Source organism: Nannobrachium achirus (assembly GCF_963921795.1).
Source record: "Nannobrachium achirus genome assembly, chromosome: 18".
Taxonomy (NCBI): domain Eukaryota; kingdom Metazoa; phylum Chordata; class Actinopteri; order Myctophiformes; family Myctophidae; genus Nannobrachium; species Nannobrachium achirus.
The window spans coordinates 29,560,245-29,587,400 of NC_137825.1; the positions used below are offsets into that span (position 1 = coordinate 29,560,245).

The 27,156-nt window shown below is 43.2% G+C and overlaps 1 protein-coding gene across 1 annotated transcript in view; it reads right to left on the bottom strand.

The window, feature by feature from the left end:
- tbkbp1 (TBK1 binding protein 1) overlaps window positions 1-26,729 on the bottom strand; it is a gene marked incomplete at both ends in the record, with an annotated part of 38,923 nt that extends 12,194 nt beyond the window's left edge. The window contains 6 exons of the mRNA XM_080747906.1: window positions 4,865-4,926; window positions 5,493-5,695; window positions 11,976-12,123; window positions 14,211-14,315; window positions 20,460-20,585; window positions 26,487-26,729. Of these exons, the coding sequence (XP_080604032.1) occupies window positions 4,865-4,926; window positions 5,493-5,695; window positions 11,976-12,123; window positions 14,211-14,315; window positions 20,460-20,585; window positions 26,487-26,729 (887 nt within the window). The remainder of the gene's footprint in view (window positions 1-4,864; window positions 4,927-5,492; window positions 5,696-11,975; window positions 12,124-14,210; window positions 14,316-20,459; window positions 20,586-26,486) is intronic.
- Window positions 26,730-27,156: the final 427 nt, after the last annotated feature.

Sequence of the window (27,156 nt, forward strand, 5' to 3'; positions counted from 1 at the left end):
GTTTGGCAAGAATTGGCACACACTGGCGGGTCCACTGGGAAGTTACCATCACACCAGTATACTTTTCTTTTTTAGCTTGTTTTATGAGCAGTGTAGAGAGACACGAAAACAAGGACAAAGAGAGGAGAGACACGCTGTGAGACAAGGTTCAAAACCAGTTCCTCGCTGGCCAGTTCCCGGCTGAGACACCAGGCATGCATAGAATATCTTACTACTTGCTCTTTTCTATTTCATGAAATTATATTAAAAATAAATGTATATTTGTGTCTGCATTAGCGCCGGTACTGTACTCTTGCTGTCTCCATCTCAGTTTTTCTACCAATCTGTAACATTACAGAACAATACTGTGGGGACTGCATCAAATGAAAGCAAAGTCGGGTAAAGTAGATGAAAAAGATCTTTATTCTAATCTACATTCTACATGCCACTGTATGGGCCTGCAGCCTCACAGGAGCCATGTGTTAACAGCCAGCAGATAGCGGTAGGAGGTTTCACACCTTGTCCATACATTGACTACCTCTACTATTCTCATTAAGCACTGTTAGTGGAACATTACAGGTGTTAAATGGCACCAATGATGAGATGCTGTACAACAGACTAAAGTCTGTTGCATGTCAGGTCCTAGTGAGTCGGACATTTGCGTTCACTATACAACTCTCTAGAAAGGCTTGTAGGTCCAAACCTGAAAAGTGGGTAATAGAAAAGTGTTTGTAGGATACTGGGAATAAAAGTCAATTATATTTTGCTATAATAAAAAAAAAAAGGAAAAAAAAAAATCAAGTTTGAAGTGAGCGGTGGTGTGTGCGCGTGCACGTGTGTGTGTGTGTGTGTGTGTGTGTGTGCGTGTGTGTGTGTGATGCAACAGCGTCACTTGGTCACCAGCGGTATTGCAGCTCATGCTACAGACATAGTAACATAGATAGTAACATACAGACAACGTCACTTTGAGGAGACGGTGTGACCACAGCTCAAAAATGATATTTTAATGGAGAACCTTTTGCACAATGAACAAAACGCCTTTTCCAAAACACAACATTGAAATTCCTGTTCAGTAGAAATAAATCTTCCAAAATCCTGTATCCTAAATGCTACTTTCCCCCCGTTACACTCATAGAGTTTTGTGTCCAGGTAGCTCAGTCGGTAGACCTCGGGCCTTTGGACCACAAGGTCATGCGTTCGATCCCAGGCACCACCCGGGTCAGCTTATGAGAAGCACGGCTTGGGTGCGGGTTGGGTGCGGCTACTGGGAGCTGATGGCAGGTGTGGCGCTCCACCTCAGCAATCCATCTCCCAGGGGTCTAGTAGCAGTAGCGCATTGTAATAGGGACAAACTCCCGAGCGTACCGGCTGATACCGACAATAAGCCACAACCGACCTCCTGACCTACTTGTTAGGGTTACACTGCACCACTGACTTCACTTAAATTAAATACTGGGTCAAAGGTCATACTCTCCCAAACGCCAACGCATGACATGTTCCGTCATCAATCTGAGCGCTTTACACTAAACTGTAGAGTGGGGGAGTGTTCTGTTGGTGAGTAAGACTTGAATGAGGTGTGGAAAGAGCAGAGGGCTTCAGATCTTAGCCCACCTCACACAACTGGGGAGTGATCTGTTACCAGGTTTCAATTTGCTTGCGGGGGGAATGGGGAATCTATGCCTCTGCTTTTGAAATCCCCTCCTGGACATTCATTTGTCACTATTTTATACATGACTTAAGGCTCCAAATTTGGGCAAGGCTTCAGCCCGCACAGAGCCCCACTGACTACCATTATAAAATTAGAGATAAATATTTAAAAAAGTATTATCATACTAGCAACTGCAACAGGAAATGTGTTGCTGATTGAATTGACTGTTTTTTATGTGTCGCAAGTATATCCTTTTTTCATTTCCTAAATACGTTTATTGCGACCATATCTTGTCTGTAACGCCTCAATGACATCACATCATTGTGACATCACATTGTGAAATCACATTCCGTCCTTGTCCGTTGTATGCCAATATATGTCTATAGCTGAACTATATATGACATCACATTGATGGGACATCGCGCTGCGAGGTGTTGTGAGCTTGTAGATCGGCATTTTTTTGGAACAGAAGTGAGCTTGTAGATTGGCAATTTTTTGGAACAGAGGTTTGGTGTAGAGGGAAAAGAAGAGCAGACTATAGTATGTATTGACAGTTCAAGTGGTTAAATGTGAAAATACACATTAATCCAACCTAGTAGTGCTGTCAAGTCTAAACTGTAATTTATTTTTTAATCTGCAACAAAATTTTATACAATATGTAGTGGGGGTCCCTGCTTCATCTCTCTCAGAGCTAAGGCGTCCTTCCTGAAAATGTTGAAGACCCCTGATGTAGAGGTTAAGACTCTGCAAGCACATCCAGCTCAGCTTTTCTGACCAGTCTGTCACAATACAGAACAGATCTGTGAGGACTGGATCCTACAAATGCAAAGGTAATGAAGGTAGAAGGTAAACGGACATCAGAGAGTGGTTGGAGATTTCACAACTTGTCTGTACTAGGGGTTGAAGCCAAACGAAATCCCAAGACTGAAATTTATTTTCAGTCTCCCAATACGTAATTTTAGAAACATGGTGCGCGCAGCACACATGAATATTTGGGGTGTTTCCCTGAAGTTCTGAACTGCCTTCACTGAATGTGGTGCTCTCCAATACCACCACATGTTCCATAATCATTCTGGGCATGTTACACTAAACCTGAGCAATTATAAGAAAAGGCTATGGAAGTGGGGGTGTTGTTGAGTAAGAGTAAGACCAAGAGGTAAGTGTGGTTTGGAAAGAGCAGTAGAGTGGTAGGCCTCCTCCACTGCCGTGCTCAACAGTCCTAAGCCACTCAGCCCTCAGCACACCTCTGCTTCGCTGTTTACTTTCACTTTGCTCTCCACCGAAACCTCTGTGGGGTTTCACTGCGTGGGGGGCAGATTTCCCTCTTTTACAGTAGGCTACAGTTAGTTGATCTTGTTTACCTGATCCTGATGAGCACCCTGGGGTAATTTGAAAGATTAACTTCACTAATTATAGGTTCTTAAGGGAACCTCAAATAGTTTAGGTGGTGGCATACAGTGTATGGGGCAATGGAAGAAATGAATGGGTAGGGAATGAATGAATGAACGAACGATCACATCAAGCCAACAGAGAACGTTTGAAAGATCATTTAAAATATGATCATCAGCACTCATTAGATGAGTGGTTGCCAGAGAGGAGCACTTCCACTGTGATCACACTGCCCCCTACTGCTCAGATCACCTCTTTAACAATCTACAACACCATTCTGCAAGTGCTTATGGATGCATTTACAGTATGTAAGTACAGTAGATGGGAAAATGCAGCTCTTTACAATAACACTTTCAGCACTTCTTGGGGCTGTGGTTTCATCGGTGCTAAATTTGAAGCAGGTTAGCCCGTGGTGGAATCACATCATCTTCTAGGTTGAGGTTCTAATGAGGCCCCAGGAGGTCAGCAGAGGGCTCCTGTTGGAACATTACCTGCTTGCACTCGTTTTCTCCATTATTCTACTTCCCTTGCTCTTCTACAAGTTGGCCTCTCTGGGCTCCCTACCTACACCGTGTTTTATTTTATTAATTTCGTTACCAATTCATGCTCTGGGTTTCACTGTGTATTATTGTGTGTCGATTAGTTTTTTTTTGAGAAAAATTAGTGAATATCATAAAAGTTCACTGGGAATATTCATTGGGGACCCGTGGCAGAGGTACGTAGGACTCCAGGAAGACTAGAGACTCATTCATATGTCTCTAATGGGGAACCTTTAATAAACATGAACATCCGGGATGGCCCATAACAACGCATCATCCCCGTAGCGCTCTGTAGAACTGCATGTGTGCTATGTGTTATGTAATATGTTACCTTTTGTTCTTGCTGGACTCTAAAACATTAATGAGGATTCTGCTGCAGAGGACCTTGAAATGTCACGTGGAGGTGAAGATGGTGAGATGGCAGCAGCCATCCTAACACTAATTAAGCTCAGTTTATACACTGTCGAACAGAGGCTTGCTGAGCAGAACAGATCTTTAAGCTAGTAATAAAGCATCACTGCAGGCATTGCACCGCATGTAGCTCTATTTGAACTTACAGATGAGGTTGTACTTTGTATTAAACAGAAGCACTCGCTCCACTGAAGCATCGCATCGAAGCATCGCATCGAGACGCATTGTGAGCTTGTAGATCTGCTATTTTCAAACATTTTTTATTTTTTTAGACTTGAAAACTTCTGCATAACGAGTACTTTCTACTTGTGACACTTTAAGTACATTATGATGCCAATACTTTTGTACATTTACTCAAGTACAGGGACGTGCAGAGAATGTTAGAGAGGCAGGGGATGACATTTCTAAAAGGGCCTTTTGGTGAAAATATTGAAAATAGCCGACCTCCAAGCTCACAACGCGTTCGATGCTTGATTTCTACACAGAGAGGGCAATTCTGTCAACATACTGTAAGATGCTGCATTCAAGTTCAGGAGAGGTTGTACAAGGCAATTCTCTTCAATGCTGCCTTCAGGTATGGCATGGAAAGAGGGCATTTGTATTTCTTTCACCAAAGTAAAAACTGCATTCCTGGTCTGGAGAGGGCACATTGCCTGCTCGTGCTGTGCACGTGCCTGCTCAAGTACATTTTGAATTCCAAACTTTTACTTGTAAAACTTTTACTTAATTAAAACATTTGAGTGCTTTTTTCCACCACTGCTCTCATGATTCCTTCCTCCCTTCCTTCTGGCATTCTCTCTCTCTCTCTCTTTCCTCCTCTCTCTCTCCATCCTTTCCTTTATCCCTCCTTTCCTTCCACCTCCTTCCTCTCCAGCATCGACGGGTCGCGCTCACTTACTGCTCGTCTCCCACCTTCTTTATCCACTCCACATCGCACTGCTCACACGACGAAGTCATTTCCTGTAGAAGTAGAGCGTGAAATTAGATTAGCATGCAGGTGCTACGAGGCCACCGGAATAAATGTGACAGCGAAGGGCCCTGCCGAGACAACGTGTTAGAGCGTGACATGCAGGACCCCGGAAGGGACGAGATGGGATACACCTTTTGTATTTACCAGTAGTAGAATTTGCAGTGTATTACTTAAGCCCAGTGGTGTAAAGTAACTAAGTATTTACTTAAATAATGTACTTAAGTACAATTTTGAGGTATTTGTACTTTACTTCAGTATTTCCAATTTCCAAATACTTTTACTTATACTCCACTATCATCTCAGATCCAAATATAGTACTTTTACTCCACTACATTTATTTGACAACTTTAGTTACTAGTTACTTTGCATATATAAGCCCTATTTTATACCATGGCTATTTTCAAATAGCCGATCTACAAGCTCACAATGCGTCGTGATGCGGCGCGTTGTGAGCTTGTAGATCGGCTATTTTCAAACATTTCGTACTTTTACTTTTGGTACTTAGAGTACATTTTCCACCACTGGTTGTGTGCGTGCGTGTATGTCCATGGCTGACCCTGTCTCTCTGGCTGTTCTGCAGCTGTCTCATCTCTTCCTTCAGTCTCTCGCACTCTGCCTTCAGCTCCTCCTCCCGCTGACACGCCCCCTGCGCCTCGTGCCGCGCCCCCTCCAGCTCCGCCTCCAGCCGCTGCAGCTTCAGGTCGGACAGCGTGTCCAGGCTACGGGAGCTCTGGAGGCTCAGGGCAGGACAGTCCAGCACTGTGAGGAGGAGGTGGAGAGAGAGAGGGAGAGAGAGATGGAGGGGGGCTTATTTATACTGTATATCAGTGATACTCAAACTCCGACCACCAGTTTATTGTCCTCAAAGTCACGTATCCAACACGCTTTAAACTGAGCAGATTGGAGAGATGTGCTCAGCTATCTTTAATGTTATACCACGTGATAGCAGGCAGACAGTTATCAACCCAGACAAATATCAGACAAATGTTCATTAGTTTGTTTTAGTGTTTGCGTGGAATATGCTAATTGCACAGAATTATTAAAAAGAGAGAAAATGTAGCAAATTACTTTGATTACAAATTGTGTCATTGACAGAATATAAATGGAATTCCAAGCCATAAAATAATGCACATTGCACTTGTCTTAAGTTTATGTGAAAATAAAGCAAAAAAAAAAGTTATCAAGTAGTGTCATTTTATCAACTGGCCCGTGGCCCCTTGACATTGTTGTAATGTGGACCACAAGTTCAGAAGTTTGAGTATCCCTGCAGTATATCAGTGTTTCTCAAGGTCTGTGATGTCAGTACTATGACGTCAGAGTATGACGTTAGCATGCAGACAGACAGCCATGGTGGCGACACTGTTTATTATCAGTGATGTCAGCACACTCATCTCCAATTTTTTTGTGAACATTGTGTGAGAACTACTGATTGTAGAATCGGCCTCAGGTCTAAATGGGTTAACCCTATTTTATCACAAGCTCACAACTATTATGATGCAGCAGTTGAGTGTGAACGAACCACTGGAATGACTTGTGCCCATGAGGACAAAGACTTTCATTCTATCTGGATGCTTGGGTTTGCGTGGGCACATGGAGGTTCAGCTTTGCTAACACTGTCCTTGAGCCAAGGAATCTTTTATCCTTCCACACACATCCTTCCACACACGCACGCACGCACGCACGCACGCACGCACGCACGCACGCACGCACGCACGCACGCACGCACGCACGCACGCACGCACGCACGCACACACACACACACACACACACACACACACACACACACACACACACACACACACACACACACACACACACACACAACACAGGTAGGCAATCACACACTTGTACACAGCCATGCACAGACACATTTATCAACAGCATACATCTATGTCTAAATGGCCCAAATGCTCTCTTTCTTCACCATACATTCTTGGGAAACCCACACAATAATATTTCTATTAAAGTGTGCCAACATCGTGCCTCCTCTCTTTCCATCTCCATAAAGCTACAGTATGAGTCAGCAACAGTCCAGGTGACTGTGGCATGTTTTTTCTTTTTATTCCATCAGCCACCTACGGTATTTTAGGAGTCAGAAGTCAGCGTCTACTCCACTGACTCAAGAACGGCAGTTATTTTACATTAGGAAATAACGCAGATCCCAAATACAGCGGTGAACCGCTGAAAGATGTTAACAAGTGATTTAATTGCATTTCATTACTGTAATTACAGTATGCTCTTGTGTTCAGTCTTACAACTATGAATCTGCTAATTGGGTGAGATGATTAGGGTGGTTTCGATGCTGTTAAACCATCTCAGTAGACTTACAGTAGTAGAGTTGTTTTTAGACTAGCATAGGCATAGACAAAACAGTGCAAATCTCCACCAGGAGACATGTCTATCATTCTCTCTGATTTAAAGTTGCTATACTGTAAGTGATATGTTTTGGTTCAAAGTAAATGATTTTAGTTTTGCTCTATATTCTGATAATAATCCTTGCTATTATCAGGTGGGTCAGCAGTTTCATCCAGCCAGGATAACCCATTCATCAGCATACAGTATTATTACAGTACTAATACAGTATTATTAATAGTGTTCCAAAACCCCAGGGCAAAAATCCACTCGTCCGAGACAGTTTGCCCTCCTGGCCCCCAAGTTGTGGAATAAACTCCCTGTCGCACTTAGAACAACGGACTCTCGCTAGCTTTCACCGTGGACTGAAAACTCACCTTTTCAGAATCCACCTAAACCCTTAGCACTACTGAAAAAACAATGACCATACATGAAGCTAGTTAGCATTTGTTTTTTAGGTTTTTAGAACTTCTTTTTCTTTACTGATTATATTGTGTTTTTTCTAGATAGATATCCATTTGCATTTGTTATATTGCTGTTGATGTACTGTAGGGTTGCCACCTTTCAGAAATTGAAATAAGGAACACCTCTTCCGGGCACGCGGTGCGTGCATTCCGTGCGCGTGGCACAGCCGCCGGCCGGCGAAAAAATGCAGTCCCAAACCCATGAAATGCATAGAATAGTTATAACTATAACACACAACATGGTATAACCTATATTGTTTTGCAGTTTGAAGTGGCCAATTGTTTCTAAAATATTAATAAGTTAATTTTGTATGAAATAAAGCAATGTATGAATGATTTGAACCTGGCTCTTGTATTGGGTCACTTGGTGGTCAGTAAAGAGAAGGTAGTCAAGAAACCATTAAGTCTTATACTTAAAGTTTAAAGTGCTTTATTAGCAACGAAGATTATTATTTTTTTACTTTAGGCTGAATAGGCTTCACTAGCCTGAACCTGAGCATAGCCTAGTTTAAAGTGCTTTATTAGCAATGAACATTGAACATTTTTACTTTAGGCTGAATAGGCTTCACTAGCCTAAACCTGAGCAACTTTACAGAAATAAGAGCCCAAAATACTTATAATAGTCAGATTTGGCAACACTGCATGGTATTTCATCCAACCTAGCCCAACATGGCTTATATTATCAGACCTGGCAACTGCATGTTGTTATTTTTCTCCACACACTGTAGGCTATTGCTTGGCAAGCAACCTTCACTGACGCTGTCAAGCCACGGGTTTGTTTCTTCCCACTCGCGTCTGTACCTTTGTAGGCATCTGTCCTTTTTTTTGAGGCGGTGGAGTATTGTCTTCAGACGACATTTTTAAAGCGCGCGGTGTGCCACTGACTGTAACTAGGCAACGGTGATTGACAGCGACATGCAGTGCATATGCAGACAGGGGCCGGGCAGCGGAGAGGAGAGGAGACAGCGACTGCGAGCCGCCTCACAAGCGGTCCTTCGTGCCTCTCCCTCCTTTTGCTGTCTTTTCCTGTGTTTTATTTCATTCATTATTGTTAAATTCTGTGTTGAGGTTTGTGTGACAGACCTTTATGGGGCATTTGGTTAAATACGGAACAAACCGCGTTCCGTATTGGTTCAATACGGAACGCATCTTTTAATTGTCCAATACGGAACGATTCCGTATTATACGGAACGGGTGGCAACCCTAATGTACTGACATATTATCTTGTTTATTATTGTGATGTTTTATCTGCTTATTGTAAATCGCTTTGGATTAAAAGTGTCTGCTAAATGCCTAAACTGTAAACTAAAGTGTAATTCCAATTTTGCCTGCTAATTTGTTTTGTTTCATCACTTCCAATTTCACTTCTTTCTGCTGATTGGGTGAAATTGGTATCTCGACCTGAAAATGTGTTTTCTGTTTACTAAAGAGCTGGAGAGACGAGTAGAACACTGTTACTGAACAATCACTCTCCCAAGACAAATTTCCCTTGTGGACAAATAAAGTTTACCTTGACCTTGACTATAAAGCAATGATTACTATCAAGATGTACTGTAGAGTTATTTAAAATTTATAAAAAATAATAACAATCACTTACACTCCCTTTAAGCTTCACTGCACACAGTGTGTGCATGCATGGGTTTGTGCGTGTGTGCATGTGTATGCATGCATGCATGCATGTACACGTGTTTGCATGGATGTGCTCAATTTGGAGTTGCAGGACAAACTCTAGTCACAACAATAACTCAACCCAAACCACTGCAGCAAAGATACATGGACCTGCTCTAAACGGTAAAAACATGGCAAAACAAGTTCTCTAAATAACAGAAGTTTCTGCCCTTACATCAAAGTTTCCTCCTCTCACTAGAGCAGGGGTTTTCAAAGTGGGTGACGGGGCACCCTGGGGTGCCGTGACGGTAGTCCAGGGGAGCCACGAGATTATTTGATAATATTTGGAATTTATTTGGACACTTGCAAAAATATTTAGTATCATTTTAAACTTGAAGTGCAAAGTTATTTTCAGTCAGTTCTAACCAAAATGGCTATTATCTCAACGTTTTCCTCGCAACATAATCACTAAAATATCGTCACTGTCAGGCAGAAACCTCAACATCTCCAAGTTTCAAATGTGTACGTCTTTTGGTAAAGCAAAGCCCTGCTTCATCTGAGGTTGTGTGACTGTCGCACAAAACTAGTGAAAACAGCCGATCTACAAGATAGATACCTTTATTATCCCAAGGGGGAAATTCAGCAAGCACACAACACCTCGCATCCGCGAGGCGTTGTGTGCTTGTAGATCTGCTGTTTTCACTAGCTTTTTCACTAGTACATTTTATAGATGATAAATAGAACGGTTTTGGACGACGATATGCTATAAATATAAGTTGCTAGGAGTGAAAATTATAATGTAGGGGTGCCTCGGATTAAAAAATATATGTATGGGGTGCCCTGAGACAAAAAAGTTTGGGAACCCCTGCACTAGAGGATGAGGTGGCCAAGACGGACCTTCTAATTGGCATCAGAAAGACGGTTTGGTCTCTTTGGTCGGAAAATGCATTTTTCTGCACTAAACAGTCATTCCCATTCTTGTGTGTCTGTATTCCCCTGCAGCAGACAAGTCGCAGGCATCAGCCCAAGGATTGATGTCACCGTCACACAGAAATGCTTCTGTCAGCTACACATGCTGTAGTGTACAGCTCTGTGTATGGCAGTCGTGTCACTAACAGATCCTTAAGAGTTTTATTTCAGACCACAGCAGAAAGCTCTGCTGCCCTTGAGCTTGGAAATATGTATAGCTTGTGTGGACACTACTGCAGGATTTTATCAATAAAAGATCTTTACTTCTTAAAAAAATACAATTTGATGCATAAAACAGCAGTGCCACAATACTAAGAAAAATGCTACTGGCCAGAATAAACAATACACTGATCAGCCTTGTAGTTATGTATTTTCTAGTGCATTGGTTCTAAAAGTGGGGTCCGGGGACCCCCAGGGGTCCTTGAGGGAATTCCCTGGGTCCCCAGCTTATGGGTATGGGTATATCTCAATTGTACATTCTCTGAGTTAAATTAACATTGATTTTACAATATAAATTGGGTTAGGGTTAGATAGCAAAAATGCCATTAAATGGGGGTCTGTAGCCTAATGCATGTCACCAGACCTTTCTCAAGCTGGTGACCGAAACGTTGCTACTTTATTAATAAATTCTCTGAAACGGACAAGCGGCAGTGTGCGGGTCAGTCTGTCTTTAAGTCAGATCTCCTCCTAATGTTCTACTACCCACGCACCTGCTAAGAGAGGAACTGGGTGTGCGTAAGCCTTTTCTTCAAAAACTGGTGATCCTTGAAATTAGAATGGATGAGAATCACTGTTAGAGCCGTACACATCTTCTCTTAAGGGGGTCCCTGACATATCTTTTCAAATTGGGATCTGCAGGCTAATAAGTGTTAATTTGGGGGTCCTTAACATGAAAATGTTTTATCTCCTGGTTTCCTCTGTTGCTGCTGTTGGTACCTGTCTTGTCTTGTCTTGGGTTTTGTCTTGGATCTTAAAGGGATATTCCACTTTAAAAAAAACTTTTGGTCATTTTATCGTCTACTCGGGCTTTCGTGAGCACCTAGGATTGATTGACTCTATATTTACTGGAGATATTTGATATTCATTTCATCAGACCAGACCATCCAGGGGCCCTCCCCATACACACCCATTGTAACTTCAAACTCCATTTTAACCATGATGAAGTCATCAAAAACACCTGTCTTTTTTTTCTGGTGACTCCTGACACCCTCTGATATCTTTTTTCATTTATTTGTAATCGTTTTTTGGGAAAATGGAAAAAAATGCATGACTTTATCATGGTTAAAATGGAGTTTGAAGTTGCAATGGGTACGGTCTGTATGGATTTGTTTCCACACACTACAGCTCCATTCCAGATAAGGTTCTCAAAGATAATTTGTGCCCTTCGGGGCCCTGTTCAGATCTGCGTATACACTTTTTGAAATAATGAAAATTGCACCAAGCTCACAGTGCGTCACATCAGTGAGCTTATAGATCTATAGGTTTATAAAATTATTATAACATTTGTTTTATTGACAAAGTATATCCCCGGTTCTGGTTATAATGGAAATGTAAAAACAAATCACAGAAGGAAATCCCATTTCTGGAAAGTTCCAGGACAGGTAACGGGAAGGTTCTGGGTTAAACCTCATAAGAGGGGCACTCACTGTGTGTGTCGTTGCTTGCATGGAGTTGGAGGTATTGCATGTCTTTGCTGTGGAGCTGCGAGTTGAGTTTCTGCAGGGAGCTGTCTCTCTGCCTGAGAACTGATTCAAGGCCCACAATACGCTCCACATGTTTCTCCACCAGGCTGGTCTGAAACGCACGCACGCACGCACGCACGCACGCACGCAACGCACGCACGCACGCACGCACGCACGCACGCACGCACGCACGCACGCACGCACGCACACACACACACACACACACACACACACACACACACACACACACACACACACACACACACACACACACACACACACATTTAAACCACTGAGACATTGAAACCGTGTCAAACCATGTCAATGCTTGGCAAGTGGCAATCTCTGCCTCTTCGGAGACAAATGCATTTGTTTCTCTATCCTGAATCAATGGGGGTAAATTTACTATAATCAAATTATTGGCTTAGGAATGCGACAAAAACTCAAGTTTACATTGTTAAATCAAATTGGATATCTATTTTTTTTTCTTTTAATTAAAAAATTAAACATTGAACATTTGGCCAAAATAGGGTAGGGGCCAGGGCAGACAATCTGTTCACTTGGAACCCAGTGTTCAATTTGGGTGGGCTCCCACCGTATACCGAAAGGGTTTGGTTTCAGTGTGAGACAGACACCTGCTACATGAAAAACATGACACAAGCTCTCACAGAATGATCACCAAATTCTGGGCCCTGGGTGCTTTAACTATTGAAAAATAGCAGATATACAAGCTCACAGCGCGGCACCGAGTGCCGTGCTGTGAGCTTGTAGATCTGCTATTTTTGAAAATTTTTGAAAATGTGAGCAAGTTTTTGAATATTTCAAATCCTTCTAAGGTTTTTTGAAAAACCTATGTTTCTATGTCAGTGGTGCTCAAACTTTAAAAATACATATATTCAAAGATTTGCACACATTTTCATGACTTTAAAAAAATAGCAGATCTACAAGCTCGCAGCGCGACACCAAGTGCCGCACTGTGAGCTTGTAGATCTGCTAATTTTCAATAGCTAAAGTATAAAATAATTAAGGCCCCTCCACCTTGGGCCCTAGTAACTCAGTCACACTCCCCCCCTCCCCTTGTGACACCCCTATCACTTATTCAGTATTCACACAGTGTACATCTGTGCTCCTACCCACCTCCAAGTATGAAGCTTGGAGGTGGGAAACTCCACCATGACAGTGTGATTAAGACAATACCTAAACAAATCTTTATTACTTTTTAAAGGATAGTTTAACTTAAGTCCTTGACAAACTGACCTCCAGAGAGCTCCTCTATCAATGGTCCACACTCCTGTCATTATTAGGAGGTACAATGCAGCAAGCACGTCACTGCAGACAGAGTGGCTTTTTGAAATCCAGCCAAAAGTCAAGCCGAAAAAACGTTTCTCCAAAATGGATCTTTCTTTTTTTCTTTTTTTTGCGTGAGGTTGTTGTCGCAGAGGCCATGTTTTGTCCAGTTGACGGCCAAACCTCAGCTTTTAACCATTTGAACCCCAGTATCCCTATTGTTGGGGGAACGTTCACGTACATGAGCATTTTAAGTACAGTTGCAACTCAGATCAGTTTTACTAAGTATGGAGGGTTTAAGTGGTTAATATACAGCTGTAATTCCACTGAAACACGCAAGATATAAAGGACCTGCTCGTTTGAGAGACCATTCGGTCGTACAGAGAGGTATTTTACATTTTTTAAATTGACAGTCTAGACAAAATAGTGATGAGTGATGCAATGCATTTTTCTTAATGTCTTCCGCTGGCTTATTCCCCACAGGACTCGCATGCCAGATAAAAAGCTCTCCCTCAGGCCACTTACCTCAACATGGACAGTTGTTGGAATAGACACTGTAACCAGGTTCTTCCATTTATAATCCCTGTGATTTTCAGTTACACTGGTACCTTACACTGTCCAGAGTTTGTCTCTCCATCTCTGGTCTGTCAAACATGTTCTCTGTCTGTCTGTCTGTTTGGTGCATATACATTTTTTATATAACGTATATCTACTGTACCCGTAGGCCTATATGTCTATCAAGATTCAAGAAGATGTTACATGCCAAAAAAAAACTAATAATAATAATAAAAAACATTCATGTGTGCACACGAGCATGCATGTGCGTGCATGTGACATCATTAAAATAGCGTTCCCCCAGTAAAAAATTAATCCCAACTACACTATTGGTGACGTCAACGTTTAGTCACTGACCATCTTGTCCAGGTCTCTCTGCAGGTTGCTTTTCTCCATGTGGATCTTTTCATACGCCTGGATGACATCCTCCAGCTGCTCCTCCCTCTCTTTTCTCTTCTGGAGCTGAGAGAGAGAGAGAGACTTTTAACAACTCATTTATTCATAATAATGTCTGCTACATTAGTTCTTTGGAGCAATCAATCACGAAACCCAAACCAAAGCCACAACAAATGATTTAGACCAAAAAACTAAAAACTAATTTGATCTCATTTACAGTAAAAAGTATACCTTCATATAGTCCCAAATACTTTTGAACACATCCAAATCTTACATTTTTTCATAGTACAAACGAGTACAAAACGTACTCGTGCTTTGACTCATTTTTTTTTACTTGAAGCTATTAAACAGTAACACCTCTGCCCTCCTTTCCTAGTTAGATATATTGCCAACTCTGCCTGACAAAAAAGAAGTTTAGCAATCTACCTTTTTTCATTTCAAAACATTTTAAATAAACATTCCCCAAAAAGCTAAGATTTCCATGATTTTTCAAGTAATTTCATTAATAAATAAAAGAAAAATCTAAGAAATTCCATAAATTAGAAAACAAATGTTTAAGAAGTAGTGAAATAGGCGATCTATAAGCTTACGACACGGCGCAAACCGTTTGGGAACCACTGTAGACATAAGGACAGGTGAGGGCTACAAGACGTGTTTCTTTTCTTTTTCTTTTTCCTTTTCCCACAAACAGAACAGAAAAACACATTGGTTGTATAACCATGTTTAGGACACCAAAATAGCGTCAAGCTCAGTACAGAGCGCCTCCAGTCTCCACATACAGATGAAGAGGATAATCAGGGGCATCATAAGGGGGGGGAAAGTGGGACTGAGTTACAAGGGCCCAATGGTGGAGGGGCCTTAATTATTTTATGCTTTAGCTAGTCCTGAAACTGTGTGCAAATCTTTAAATATATGTATTTTTTAAGCGATTCAAAAAACCTTAGAAGGATTTGAAATATTCAAAGACTAAGAAATTGCTTGTATATCTGCTATTTTTCAATAGTTAAAGCACAAAATAATGCGTAATAATGTGTTCCCAGTCTAAATGGGTTAAACCCCCTCCCCCTATGAAGAACATTCATGGGGGGCCCGCAGTGAATCCTTGTACCCAGGGCCCAGAATTTGGTGCGACACCCCTGAGGATAATCACAGTACGTAAGCAAATACTTTTCACATGGCCACTCCAAATAGACCAGGTGTTCCCGAATCGTGTGCTGAGGTACAATGGTGTGCCATAAGACAAGGCCAGGTGTGCCGTGGGAATGTGTGACAATTATTTTTTACATTCTCAATGTGTGGTGTACCCTACTTTGTGTGTACCATAACTAAATACCCCTTTCAACCTACAGGCCCAATTTTGCGCATGTAATTACAGTATATAGGAGAAAAAATATTTGTTTCATGAAGAGAAGTGAAAATAACTTGTCCACAAGCTCACAACGCACATCGATGCATTGTGAGCTTATAGATAAGGTATTTTTGCCATAAATACAAGTGTGCCTCACTGGAATCGACCATCCAAATAAGCAACAGGAGCACTCATGGCGTCTGCGCGTCTATTGCAGGGGGTGACTGACTGACATTTCAACAAGCCTCTTCCCCAGAGAGCACGGTGCGCTCAGCGCCAGCTGCAAAACAAAATGCCACCAAAAAATGAGCTGCAAAACGAAAGTCTAGAAGCCTTGGGATTACTAGACTGGCTTTTGTGCACGAGAAAGCCACTGTCACCAACGTCTAAATCGATGGTGAAATGAATAGAGCGTCAAAGCAGGGGAGGAGGACAATTGAGAGAGAATGAGATTATCTAGAAGAATAGGGTCACTTCAGGCAACCGCTGCAAGGGTAGAACAGGACGTCTACTGACGGGAGGAGAGAGAAAAGCTGTATACTTTATACCAGGGGTCTTCAACGTTTTCAGGCCAAGGACCCCTTAGTTGAGAGAGAGATGATGCAGGGACCCCCCACAACCCATAGATACCATATAGTTTAGTTTCATTGTTTGACAGCACAATCATCAGTGTATTTTGGGTTCATCTAAATTCGTGTTTCCAAATATTTAACCACTTGAACCGTCAATACCTTTCACTCTGTACTTAGTCTGCTCTTTTTCCCCTCTACACCAAACCAAACCTCTCTACACAACGCCTCTACACTCGCAGCGCTGTAGTAACTGAGGACCCCCTAGGGGTCCCGGACCCCCTGTTGAAGACCCCTGCTTTATACGAAGACACATCGTGTCTCGTCTTTCTCTCGAAAATAACAAGTTCGACATGCGCTGTGGGATGGCAGGAGGTAAACGCGGGGGAACAAGCACAAAGAGCCATGTCAACAGCGGGTGCTTGAGAAACGTGGCGTATTCGGCGTGGCTATGGTAACATGCGAGAAATGTTCTGCTGGGGATGCCTTTGTTGTCAGCAGTATCTTGACTAAGGGGAGTGGAGCTCAAGATTGGACTCCGGAGCCACAGTTCATGAACGCATTTGATACAAAGAGACCCCACAGCATCAGTATTTTCATGGGTATTTGTAATAAAAGCTGATTTCATGACTGCCCTGCTTGCATTAACCTTCTTATGCTCAATCTCAAGGCCGTACTGTAGTGATGAGTTGTGGCAAAATCAGACCAATCACGTACAGAGCCATATTATGTGTTTTTTGTGACCTTTTGCTCCATAGCAACATGAAATAACATTTTCCTCATGAGAGGACCAGAAGAAAGTACATTTTGCTGTGTGTGTGTGTGTGTGTGTGTGTGTGTGTGTGTGTGTGTGTGTGTGTGTGTGTGTGTGTGTGCGTGTGCGTGTGCGTGTGCGTGTGCGTGTGGGGAGGAGGCCTTTCTTTGCCTTTCCACCGTACTGTGGAGATGCGTTCCTGCATCCCTAAAATGTTGAAGGAAGAAAAATGAAAGCAATGAATGTACCCGAAGAAGAGGCTTTGTTGTCGAGGTATTCCGACACAGGGGGCAGACATGCAGGCATGGACAGTCATTGCATCTTATTGTACTGCTAAAGCCTGACTAATGCTGCATTCACACTGGCCACTACAAAGGATACAAAGATGCAAGTACTCAAGTACTGTGCTGTACAATTTTGAGGTATTCTTTTACTTTACTGGGGTATGTCCAGTTTTCAATACTTTTACTTCTACTCCATTACATCTCAGAGGCAAATATTGTACTTTAGTTACCAGTTGTGAGGTTGTAGGTCGGCTATTTTCAAAGAATTGTATACATTTGGAAACTTGTGAAATGAGACATTGTGCATAATGACAATTTCTACTTTTAGGACTTAAGAATATTTTTATGCCAATACTTTTGTACTTTTGCTCAAGAAAATGTAACCGATCTACAGCATAAGCCCACAACGTGTCCCATCAGCGATACATTGTACAGTAAGCTTATACTGTAGATCAGCTTTTTTTGCTGTCTGTGACGCCACCGTACGACGTACGAGTATAACTTTTACATCACTCCTGCTTCCGCCAATAATTCTGCCCCCTCTTCGCGTATCGCCTCTCCTACCTAAAGACACCTGCAAGTCCTACCATTTAGTCAAAATAAAAAAGGACAGGGGTGACACGTCCCCACTGAGCAGGCTCGTTTAGCCAATGTGACACATTCCATCACCGTGAATGGCCGGTGAGCGACCTTGTGGGTTGGAGGAGATGACCAGGGACGTGCAGAGAATGTTAGGGGAGGCAGGGGCTGACATTTCTAAAAGGGCCTTTTGGAGGTCGGCTATTTCCTGTCAGTTTCAGTAGAGTTTGGACAAGGCAATTCTCTTGAGTGCTGTCTTCAGGTATGGCATGGCAAGAGGGCATTTGCATTTAAAAAAAAAACTGCATTCATGGTCTGGAGAGGGCACTTTTTTACAGACGGATAAATGGGCAGGGGCTCAAGTCCCCCTTGATGTCTATGTGTGCACGTGCCTGGAGATGACGTGTTGTGTGGCTCCTATAAAAACATGTCCTCCTCCTTCCCACTCAGCCAGTGTCTCATTCCCCTTCCTTTGTCCATCCATCTCTCTGTTCTCATTGTCACCTCTTCTAGAAAATATTCAGGCTATTCACAGTTGCTCATCACCCCATGCCTGTTCCACCACTCTGTCCCTCTCTCCCCTGCACAAATAAGAGTTAGGAGTGAGAGGAATGACTTGTCGAGATGCATTATGGGCACTGCCATTCTTTCCTCTTATTTGCACAGCATTTTCTTTTTATATATCCTACCCCATACCCAGTGTAAATAAGAAACTCTAGCACTAGTTTTCCAAATCTTAAAGCTGTCAAATACCCTTTTCTTTTTAATAAATCTAGTTTGGCGCAAACCTTTTTATATATATTTCAACACAATACATTTGACACGACGCGCGTGGCCACAAATCTGTTGTTGTATTTTAAAAGTCAACACAATATGTTGTCCCAGACTACATCCAGTGACAGGTTGACACAAACTTTTGCAACAAAAGTGTCGGGTGGACACACTCAGCGAGAATTTGGCCAGTTCCACACTACCACTTTATGCTATCCGAACCAAAATAGAAAAGTGTGAGAATTCCATGTCACAGCCGTTCCTGGACTTGGAACGGCACGATCTGGGAGATTTCGCTTGGACTGCAACTCTCTGCTCTTAATTAGTTTCAGGCTTTCTTTTAAGTGGGTGTCCACCGTGTTCAAGTCAGCGTTAATTCGTTCTGTTGACAGAGGAGGTTTTCAATCGCTCCTCTGCTCTTTTACCCTCTCACTTACTCATCTGACCTCTCTTGTCTCCTTTCCCCCCCCCCCCCCCCCACATCCGTCTCCTTTCTTCACACTCTCTCCCCTCTCCCCACCTCTCATGTCTTATAACACACTTAACCTCTTAAACCCTATATACTTTATTGACCGTTGTCTCCCCCAGTGGTCTATATTTGAATGTGACCTTTTTGCCCTCAAGAAATGGACAGCACAAAAGGCCAATGGCATGGCCTCTAGAATGATGAAACTCCAGATGCGTTGTGAGCTTGTAGATCCTCTATTTTTGCTATTTTTGAACACTACCATTGTACAACAAAGTAGAACAGAGGGTTAAGGGGTTAATCAGATTTGGAGATAGCTGACATCACTGATACCGCCTCCTTTACTGAGCATGCGTCATCGCCATGGTAACAGCTGCATGCTGAAACACTGCCCAAATTTGGAGATGACTGACATCACTGATGTGGGTTCTCCAACATTACGTCTGAGACTCCTATATGGTGTACAGTGTGCACACCACATAACCCAAACTCTGCACATAATTCGGAGCACATAATGTTCGAACGGGCAAGGACTAGTTTAGATATATTTTCCGAAATAAAGACAATTTGTGACAACATTATCTTTCTTTTCTTAAAATGTGATCGGCCAAAGAATTCTCACCTGTCACCATTCACCTCATTTACAGTGGAATCGTTCCCAAAATGTGTTAACATTGTGTGCAGAAGTGCATTTCGTTTCACCTTTAGAAACACACTGTTGTAGTTTGTTATTCGAAGGATTTGCATGCCTGTGAATTAATTCAAATAATTAATGCTGTGTTTCACTGAAAGCAGTATTGTTTGGGAAGTGGGATTTTAAGATAGTTTGATTGTTTTAGTGTCTATGTATATTTGTGTATTTTATTTTCTGAGGAATCTGCACTACAGCTGTTCCACTGTCTGACTAAAAGCTGTGGGAACACAGGGTTGACTCACACACACGCACACACACACGTACACACACCGCATTAGTAGACAGTGGAATTGATGCAGACTAGAACAATCAACAAATCCCAGTCCCAGTAAATAAAAAACAACAATGGTTGTCCTTTTTGTCGGCTTTGATTACATTACTATGCTTACGTTTTCACAAGTGTTTCTATATGCTTCGTACAGTACATTACAGTGAAGCATTGATATTAAAAGAAAATGTATTTTTGAACACTTGTACTTTTACTTTGTCTTCTTGCAGATGGGTTCTTTTTGCTATTTGTCGTAAGATGAAGTATGTGAAGTGCTTCAGTGTCTTTTTCTCCCCTGTCCAGTCTTTAAAAGAAAATTTACTTTTGAACACTTGTCCATAATATACTTGTACTTTGTCCATAACTGCTTGTAGATGGGTTGTTTTTGCTATTTGTCATAAGATGAAGTATAAGTGCTTAAGTGTCTTCTTCCCCTCTGTCCAGTCTTTAATCTTGCCCGCTCTCCTCTCCTCTCACCTCGTGGGTCAGGGCGTTGACTCTCTGCTGTAGGTTTCCATTCTCTGACTGCAGCAGCGCCGTTTCCTTGCTCTCAAAGGAGCAATAGGAGTTGGTCTCCTCGCCAAACTCACTGATCATAGGAAACTGCAAAAAGAACAAGAAGACAACGCAGTTAGCATGGAAGTGGCATCAATGACTGCACAAACAAAATGTACAAAAATAAGAAATATTAATGGTGATTATCAATAACACAAGACAATTTTGCTTTAGCACTTCCAGACCTGGACATATTTACATATAATGGTCATTCTGTATTAGTGTTTTTGTTAGATGATGGGTGGAGACACATATCAACATGCACACAGGCACAGCATTCGAATCGATGCAGTTGTGCTTACGGAATGAGCCACACCATGATAAGACAGTTATGGTAATGTAGAGAAGATTATGCTGATATGATTCTGTGAATTCAAAATTATAATTCTGTGGTACAGTAGGTGCATTAACAGACCGTTAAAGTTAGGCCGTAGACTCAAAGTTCTTTTAACGTGATTAACTTTTTCCTTAATTACATTTCCTAATTATTAGACAATTACGGAGTAATGGTGCTGAACCGTAGATTAGTCATAATATCCCCTGATAAGGAATAGGCAACAGTGCTTATATAACTTCACTTCACTGCAGGGGGAGCGCCTTTCAAAGCGCTCATCGCGTCACGACTGCTGTGCTTATGTGAGGACCAAACAAACCTTTTCCATTTGGAGAGACACCTCTTTCTACTCAGACAGAGTTAACAGTGCATGTTAGTGTGTGAGAGGCAGAGCCCCAGGGGGGATCAGCAGTCTTCACACAGCCGAACACCCCTATTTCAACCCATCGCCCCAAAGTATTGCATCCAGCTTGTCTAACCGTGCGCTCTCTTCCCAGCCATCTTGGGAAAAAGACCAAGAGAGCTGACATTGACAACATCTTTTAATTTAGTTAAAGACTTGAACCCTATCCACGAGTTTCCTACGCCCCATAGTGCATTGCGCAAACGTCTGCACCGAGGTTCCGCCGCCGATTTACAAGCTCACAACGGATTGCATCTGCGACGCGACGTGAGCTTGTATGTCTGCTGTTAAACCCGGAAGTTTGGTCCTGATAGTCTCCAGTAAACTCCCGCGGAAACTTGTGGATAGAATCCCTTCTGAACTTTAGGCAAAAATAGACCATCTATAAGCTCACAACGCGTCGCAACACAACGTGTTGTGAGGCAGTAGATTGGCTATTTTTGGGAAAGATATTTGGTGTAGATGGAAATGAGGAGGGGACATAGGATACTAGGATAGATCCTAGGGGGACTTTGGTCAACCAAACATACATGGTTTAAATGATTCATTATTGTCAGGCAATTAGAATTATCATAAAAATTAAAATAGCGTTTTCTAAAGGACATACAGTGGGCTAATTGTGTGTGGGTAAATAAAATTGAGGTATATTAACACAGGTGCCGCGAGATCATATTCCAGAAAAGGCTAATTCAGCACCTGTTCTCTCTAAATCACCTCTGCCTCGGTGGGAGTCAGTCGCTCCTGATGAATAAACAGCCCTTTGCTAGAGAGTCAACAGGGTGGAGGCCCGGGGCCACGGCTAACAGCTGTGCGCGTGTAGCCTGACATACAGCACACGCACGCGGGGAACAGGAAGTACAAAGTCAGTATGGGTGAGGGCAGGGGTGTCGCACCAAATTCTGGGACCTGGGTACAAGGATTCACTGCGGGCCCCCCATGAATGTTCTTCATAGGAGGTGGGGGTTTAACCCGTTTAGACTGGGAACGCATTATTACGCATTATTTTGTGCTTTAACTATTGAAAAATAGCAGATACACAAGCTCACAGTGCGGCACCGAGTGCCGTGCTGTGAGCTTGTAGATCTGAAAAATCGTGGAAGTCTTTGAATATTTCAAATCCTTCAAAGGTATTTTGAAAAATCTATGTTTCTATGTCAGTGGTGCTCAAACTTTTTCATGTGAAGGACCCCCAAAATGTATGTATGTATTTGGCCATGGACCCCCATTTCAAAATATTTAGTTCCAGGGACAGGGACCCCCCAGACCCCCCAAAATTTGAGTTACACATTTTCGCTTAAAAAAATAAATAATATACAAAGATTTGCACACATTTTAACGACTTTTCAAAAATAGCAGATCTACAAGCTCGCAGTGCCGTGTTGTGAGCTTGTATATCTGCAATTTTTCAATAGCTAATGTATAAAATAACGAAGGCCCCTCCACCTTGAGCCCTAGTTGCGACCGTCAGGTCGCAGTTACTACCAAAACCTCGACAGGCTGTCTGTCAGTCTGTCAGTCTGTCAGTCTGTCAGTCTGTCTGTCACGTCACACTTTTCCCCAACTCATATCTCCGCCACCGTTGCCCCAATCCATGCCAAACTTTGCACACACACTCCTTGCCTGCCAATCCACAACCTCCACCCCTCCCGGGACCCCCGGAGCTCCAGGGACCCCCAGGGACCCCCTGTCGCCGCCGCCAAAAACTGCTAAAATGACCAATGACCACCCCAACGGGGCTGTTCACGGGGAATTCCTAGGGTGGTCCCTAGGAATTCCCCGTGAACAGCCCCGACTCCTGGTGCTCCAGAATGGATGCAAAAGTGGTCGCAGTAGTGGAGGACCCCCGCCACTGCAGCGCACATAAAATGCTGTAACTCGGGCTAGGAGCGACGGGGAGAGCCGGGGCCGGTACCCACGCATCCGCCTCGGCGGCGCCAAGAGAGCCGTCAACATGAATCTGTCCCATATAGCGCCACCACCAGGCCCATTTTTTCAAACACATTTTTGGACACTGCTCCTACAGATTTTGCCCTAAAATCACGCAAATCGGTACACCGAATGTCTACACTCATGTCATCAACATGGATCTGTCCCATATAGCGCCACCATCAGGCCCATTTTTTCAAACACATTTTTGGACACTGCTCCTACAGATTTTGCCCTAAAATCACGCAAATCGGTACACAGTATGTCTACACTCATGCCATCAACATTGATCTGTCCCATATAGCGCCACCATCAGGCCGACTTTTTCAAACACATTTTTGGACACTGCCCCTACAGATTTTGCCCTAAAATTACGCAAATCGGTACACAGTATGTCTACACTCATGTCATCAACATGGATCTGTCCCATATATTTTTTCAAACACATTTTTTGGACACTGCTCCTACACATTTTGCCCTAAAATCACGCTGCAACCTGACGGTCGCTTATCTCCCGATTAGGGAGTCTTACTGGTAACTCAGTCTACCCCCCCCTTGTGACGCCCCTGGGTGGCGAGCCAGAGAGACCAGCTCTCTCAGTTAACCCTGCTCTTGTCCTTGTGTACTTCCGTTCTCTCCCTCCCTTGTTTTCTCTGCTCACTTTAAATGCATCCGGTGACCGCCACCTTCATTCCCCACTTTCACTGCAACCTCACTCCCCACTGCCTCTTCCAGTCTGTTCCATTCAGCTATTGTCCTTGCTGTTGAAGTGAAATTGCAACCCGTACTAGCCTTGTGTTACCAGACTACTGTATATCACACTGAGGGCATTTTGAGCGGTGGTCACACCGTCTCCTTAGGGTGACCACGTGTGTACAGTAGCTATGCGTCTATGCGTGAGCCTGGCCTGCAGTACCATTGGGTGACCAGAGAGGTGCTGTTGAGTAGCCTTGAAATGTACATGCCTGCATGCATGCACGCATGCACGCACGCACGCACGCACGCACGCACGCACGCACGCACGCACGCACGCACACACACACACACACACACACACACACACACACACACACACACACACACACACACACACACACACACACACACAGACAGACACAGCCTTGAAATTAATGGACACCACCGCTCGGTTCACACTGGTGTGATTTTTCTTTTTATTGGTGTCTGGCAACGCCAAGGCTACATCCATCCCACCCGCAGAGCTCCCTCGGGTGACATTAGCGTCCATTGCTGTCAGGTGGAGCAGGGACTCTGGGAGTTCATCTGGCTGGCCAGCTGTGTACTTCAGCTCTCATCCTACATGTATTGTCCCTGAGATGTTTTGTTCATGAAACTACTTTTTTCATGTTTGCTTCAGTTTTCACTGTCCCTACGCACCTGCATCCAAATGTGTAATTGTGAATACTTCCTTTAGATATATCTACTGTTTAAAAATAAAGTACATAGCATAATGTGAACAAGTAAAGTAGGCTATGCAGTATGTCACTTGTTGCCTTAGCCAAACACAACGTGTTCTTTAACTATGAAACTACATGTGATTGTTTGAAAAACAGACTTCGGTTGCTCTTTGTGGATTCATGATGTTCAATATTTTTAAGTTGCCCCTTGGTCTTTGAAACCCCTGCCCCCCACTGACTATGACAAGAGTTAGAGTGACTACTCCTCCATTCAGTATGTGGGGAGTTGCCTGAGGCTGGTAAAGGGGCAAAGCTGTCAGCTTTATGAAGTTGACAGAAGGCTTACCCAGATGGAAGTAGCCAACCTACACAATATAGAAAATTAACTTGAACTGGCAAACTAGAGAAGCCTATTGCGAAGGCCTGTAATTTCAGCATTTTCAGGGCAAGGCCACTAATCGTTTGGTGTTCTCAATTCTTTGAGGGCACAAAAGCCAAATGCCAGGACATCAAGGCAATCAAACAAAGTGCATGGAAATAATACATTTAACTTGAAGATTTATTGGAAAGGGGCAGAAGGAAAAACTGTGAAATCAGCTATGGCAGTGCGGATGGGACATCCACTGTGACCACAGAGGGCACATCATTTCTGAGGGGCATAAGGGTAAACTGAGGATGCTCAGCAGCTAAAGCCCCTGTGAAATTCCTGCCCTCGATTGCATACAGTACATACAGTGTGGGAATCAGAGCAAAAACAATCTATGGGCATATGTGATCTGAGTTGAATCTTACTAAGGCCATGGCTACACAGAGCTGGATATTTCTGAAGCCAGACATTTTTTTGTACTGTTGGGGCTTGCAGCCACATGAAGCTGGATATTTCGGCTGCGAAGCTGGATATTTTTGAAACCGGATAAATAAGTGGAGAGATTGAAAAATATCCGATTCACTGGATCCGTGTAGACAGGGAACCCGGATATCTCTGAAGACTTTACTGTGTGCGTGCTTGTTAGACCTAGATATCTTTGTAGTGTGGACCTAGATATTTTTCTATGTGGATATCTGAAAAACCGGGATATATGAAATATCCAGCTCCATGTGGACCTAGATATTTTTCTATGGGGATATCTGAAAAACCTGGATATATGAAATATCCAGCTCTGTGTAGCCATGGCTGAAAATCTATATCAGGGATCTTCAACAGGGGGTCCGGGACCCCTAGGGGGTCCTCAGAGTTACTACACGGGGTCCTCCAAATCTTTGTGTGATAGAATCTTTTTTCCCCTCCTTTTTTATATTAACCACTTTAACCCTAGTGTCCATATTCTGAGAACTTTAGCCAAAAATAGCAGATCTACAAGCTCACAACGCCTCACGCTGCGTTGTAGATCGGCTTTGGCAAATAGCTTTGGTGTAGAGGGAAAAGGAGCAGACTAAGTACAGAGTGAAAGGTCAAGTTTATTAAGTATTGACGGTTCAAGAATCCAAAATACATTGATGATTGTGCTGTCATTGTGATGTCAAAAGATGAAACTATATGGAATCTATGAAAAGGTTGTGCTTCATCTCTCTCAATTAAGGGGTCCCTAGCCTGAAAACGTTGAAAATTGGCCGGAGTCACCTAGGGGTCTCTAGTAGGCCCCCCCTCCTCGTTTCCCTCTCTGCACAAAAATTTCTTCGCTAAAAACCGCCGATCTACAAGCTCACAACGTGTCGCGTTGAGGCTGCCATTATGTTTATCCACACAGGGCATCAACTGACTTGTTACATCATGACCCAGCTCATAATCTGGGTCATGTTCTCCCCCCTCCCTCTCCACTCCAGTGAAATGATTTCCCTGTACAGGAAAAAACAAAGCCATATCCTTCTACCTTGATCTCGTAGAGCTTGAGCTTCCTCTTGATGCCGCTGTTCTCTCTCTCCAGGCTGACCAGCCTGGTCTTGATGTCCTGGTAGGCGCTGATGAGGGCGAAGTGGGAGGCGGAGTAGATGTCGTCGGGGGGCAGGGGAGACGAGCGCCATGCCATGCTGCCACAGCCCTCCTCCTTCAGGCCCCCCGACTCCCCGCCCCCTCCCAGCAGCCCCAGCTCCCCTCCGCCGAACAGAGACTCCATCACTCAGAGCCTCAACCTGGAGAGAGAGATGGGGAGGGAGGGAGGGAGGCAGAGGTGATTATTCATTTGCTTTTTTAGGCCTAGAATTATTGAATGCTTTAACTATTGAAAAATAGCAGATATACAAGCTCACAGCGCGGCACTCGCGAGCTTGTAGATCTGCTATTTTTTTTTTATCGTGAAAATTAGAATTTTGACCCAATTCTATAAGTGTCTTTTGAATCCTTCTAGGTTTTGTGAAAAACCTATGTTTCTATGTCAGCAATCTGGTTCGCCATTGTCAAAGAAAAGGTCCTTTTCACTTAACTGGAGCTCAGTTACTCTACGCTCAGTTAGACTACTATGTCAGTGGTTCTCAAACCTTTTCATGTTAAAGACCCCCAAAATGATATGTATTTGGCCACGGACCCCCATCTCAAAATATTTA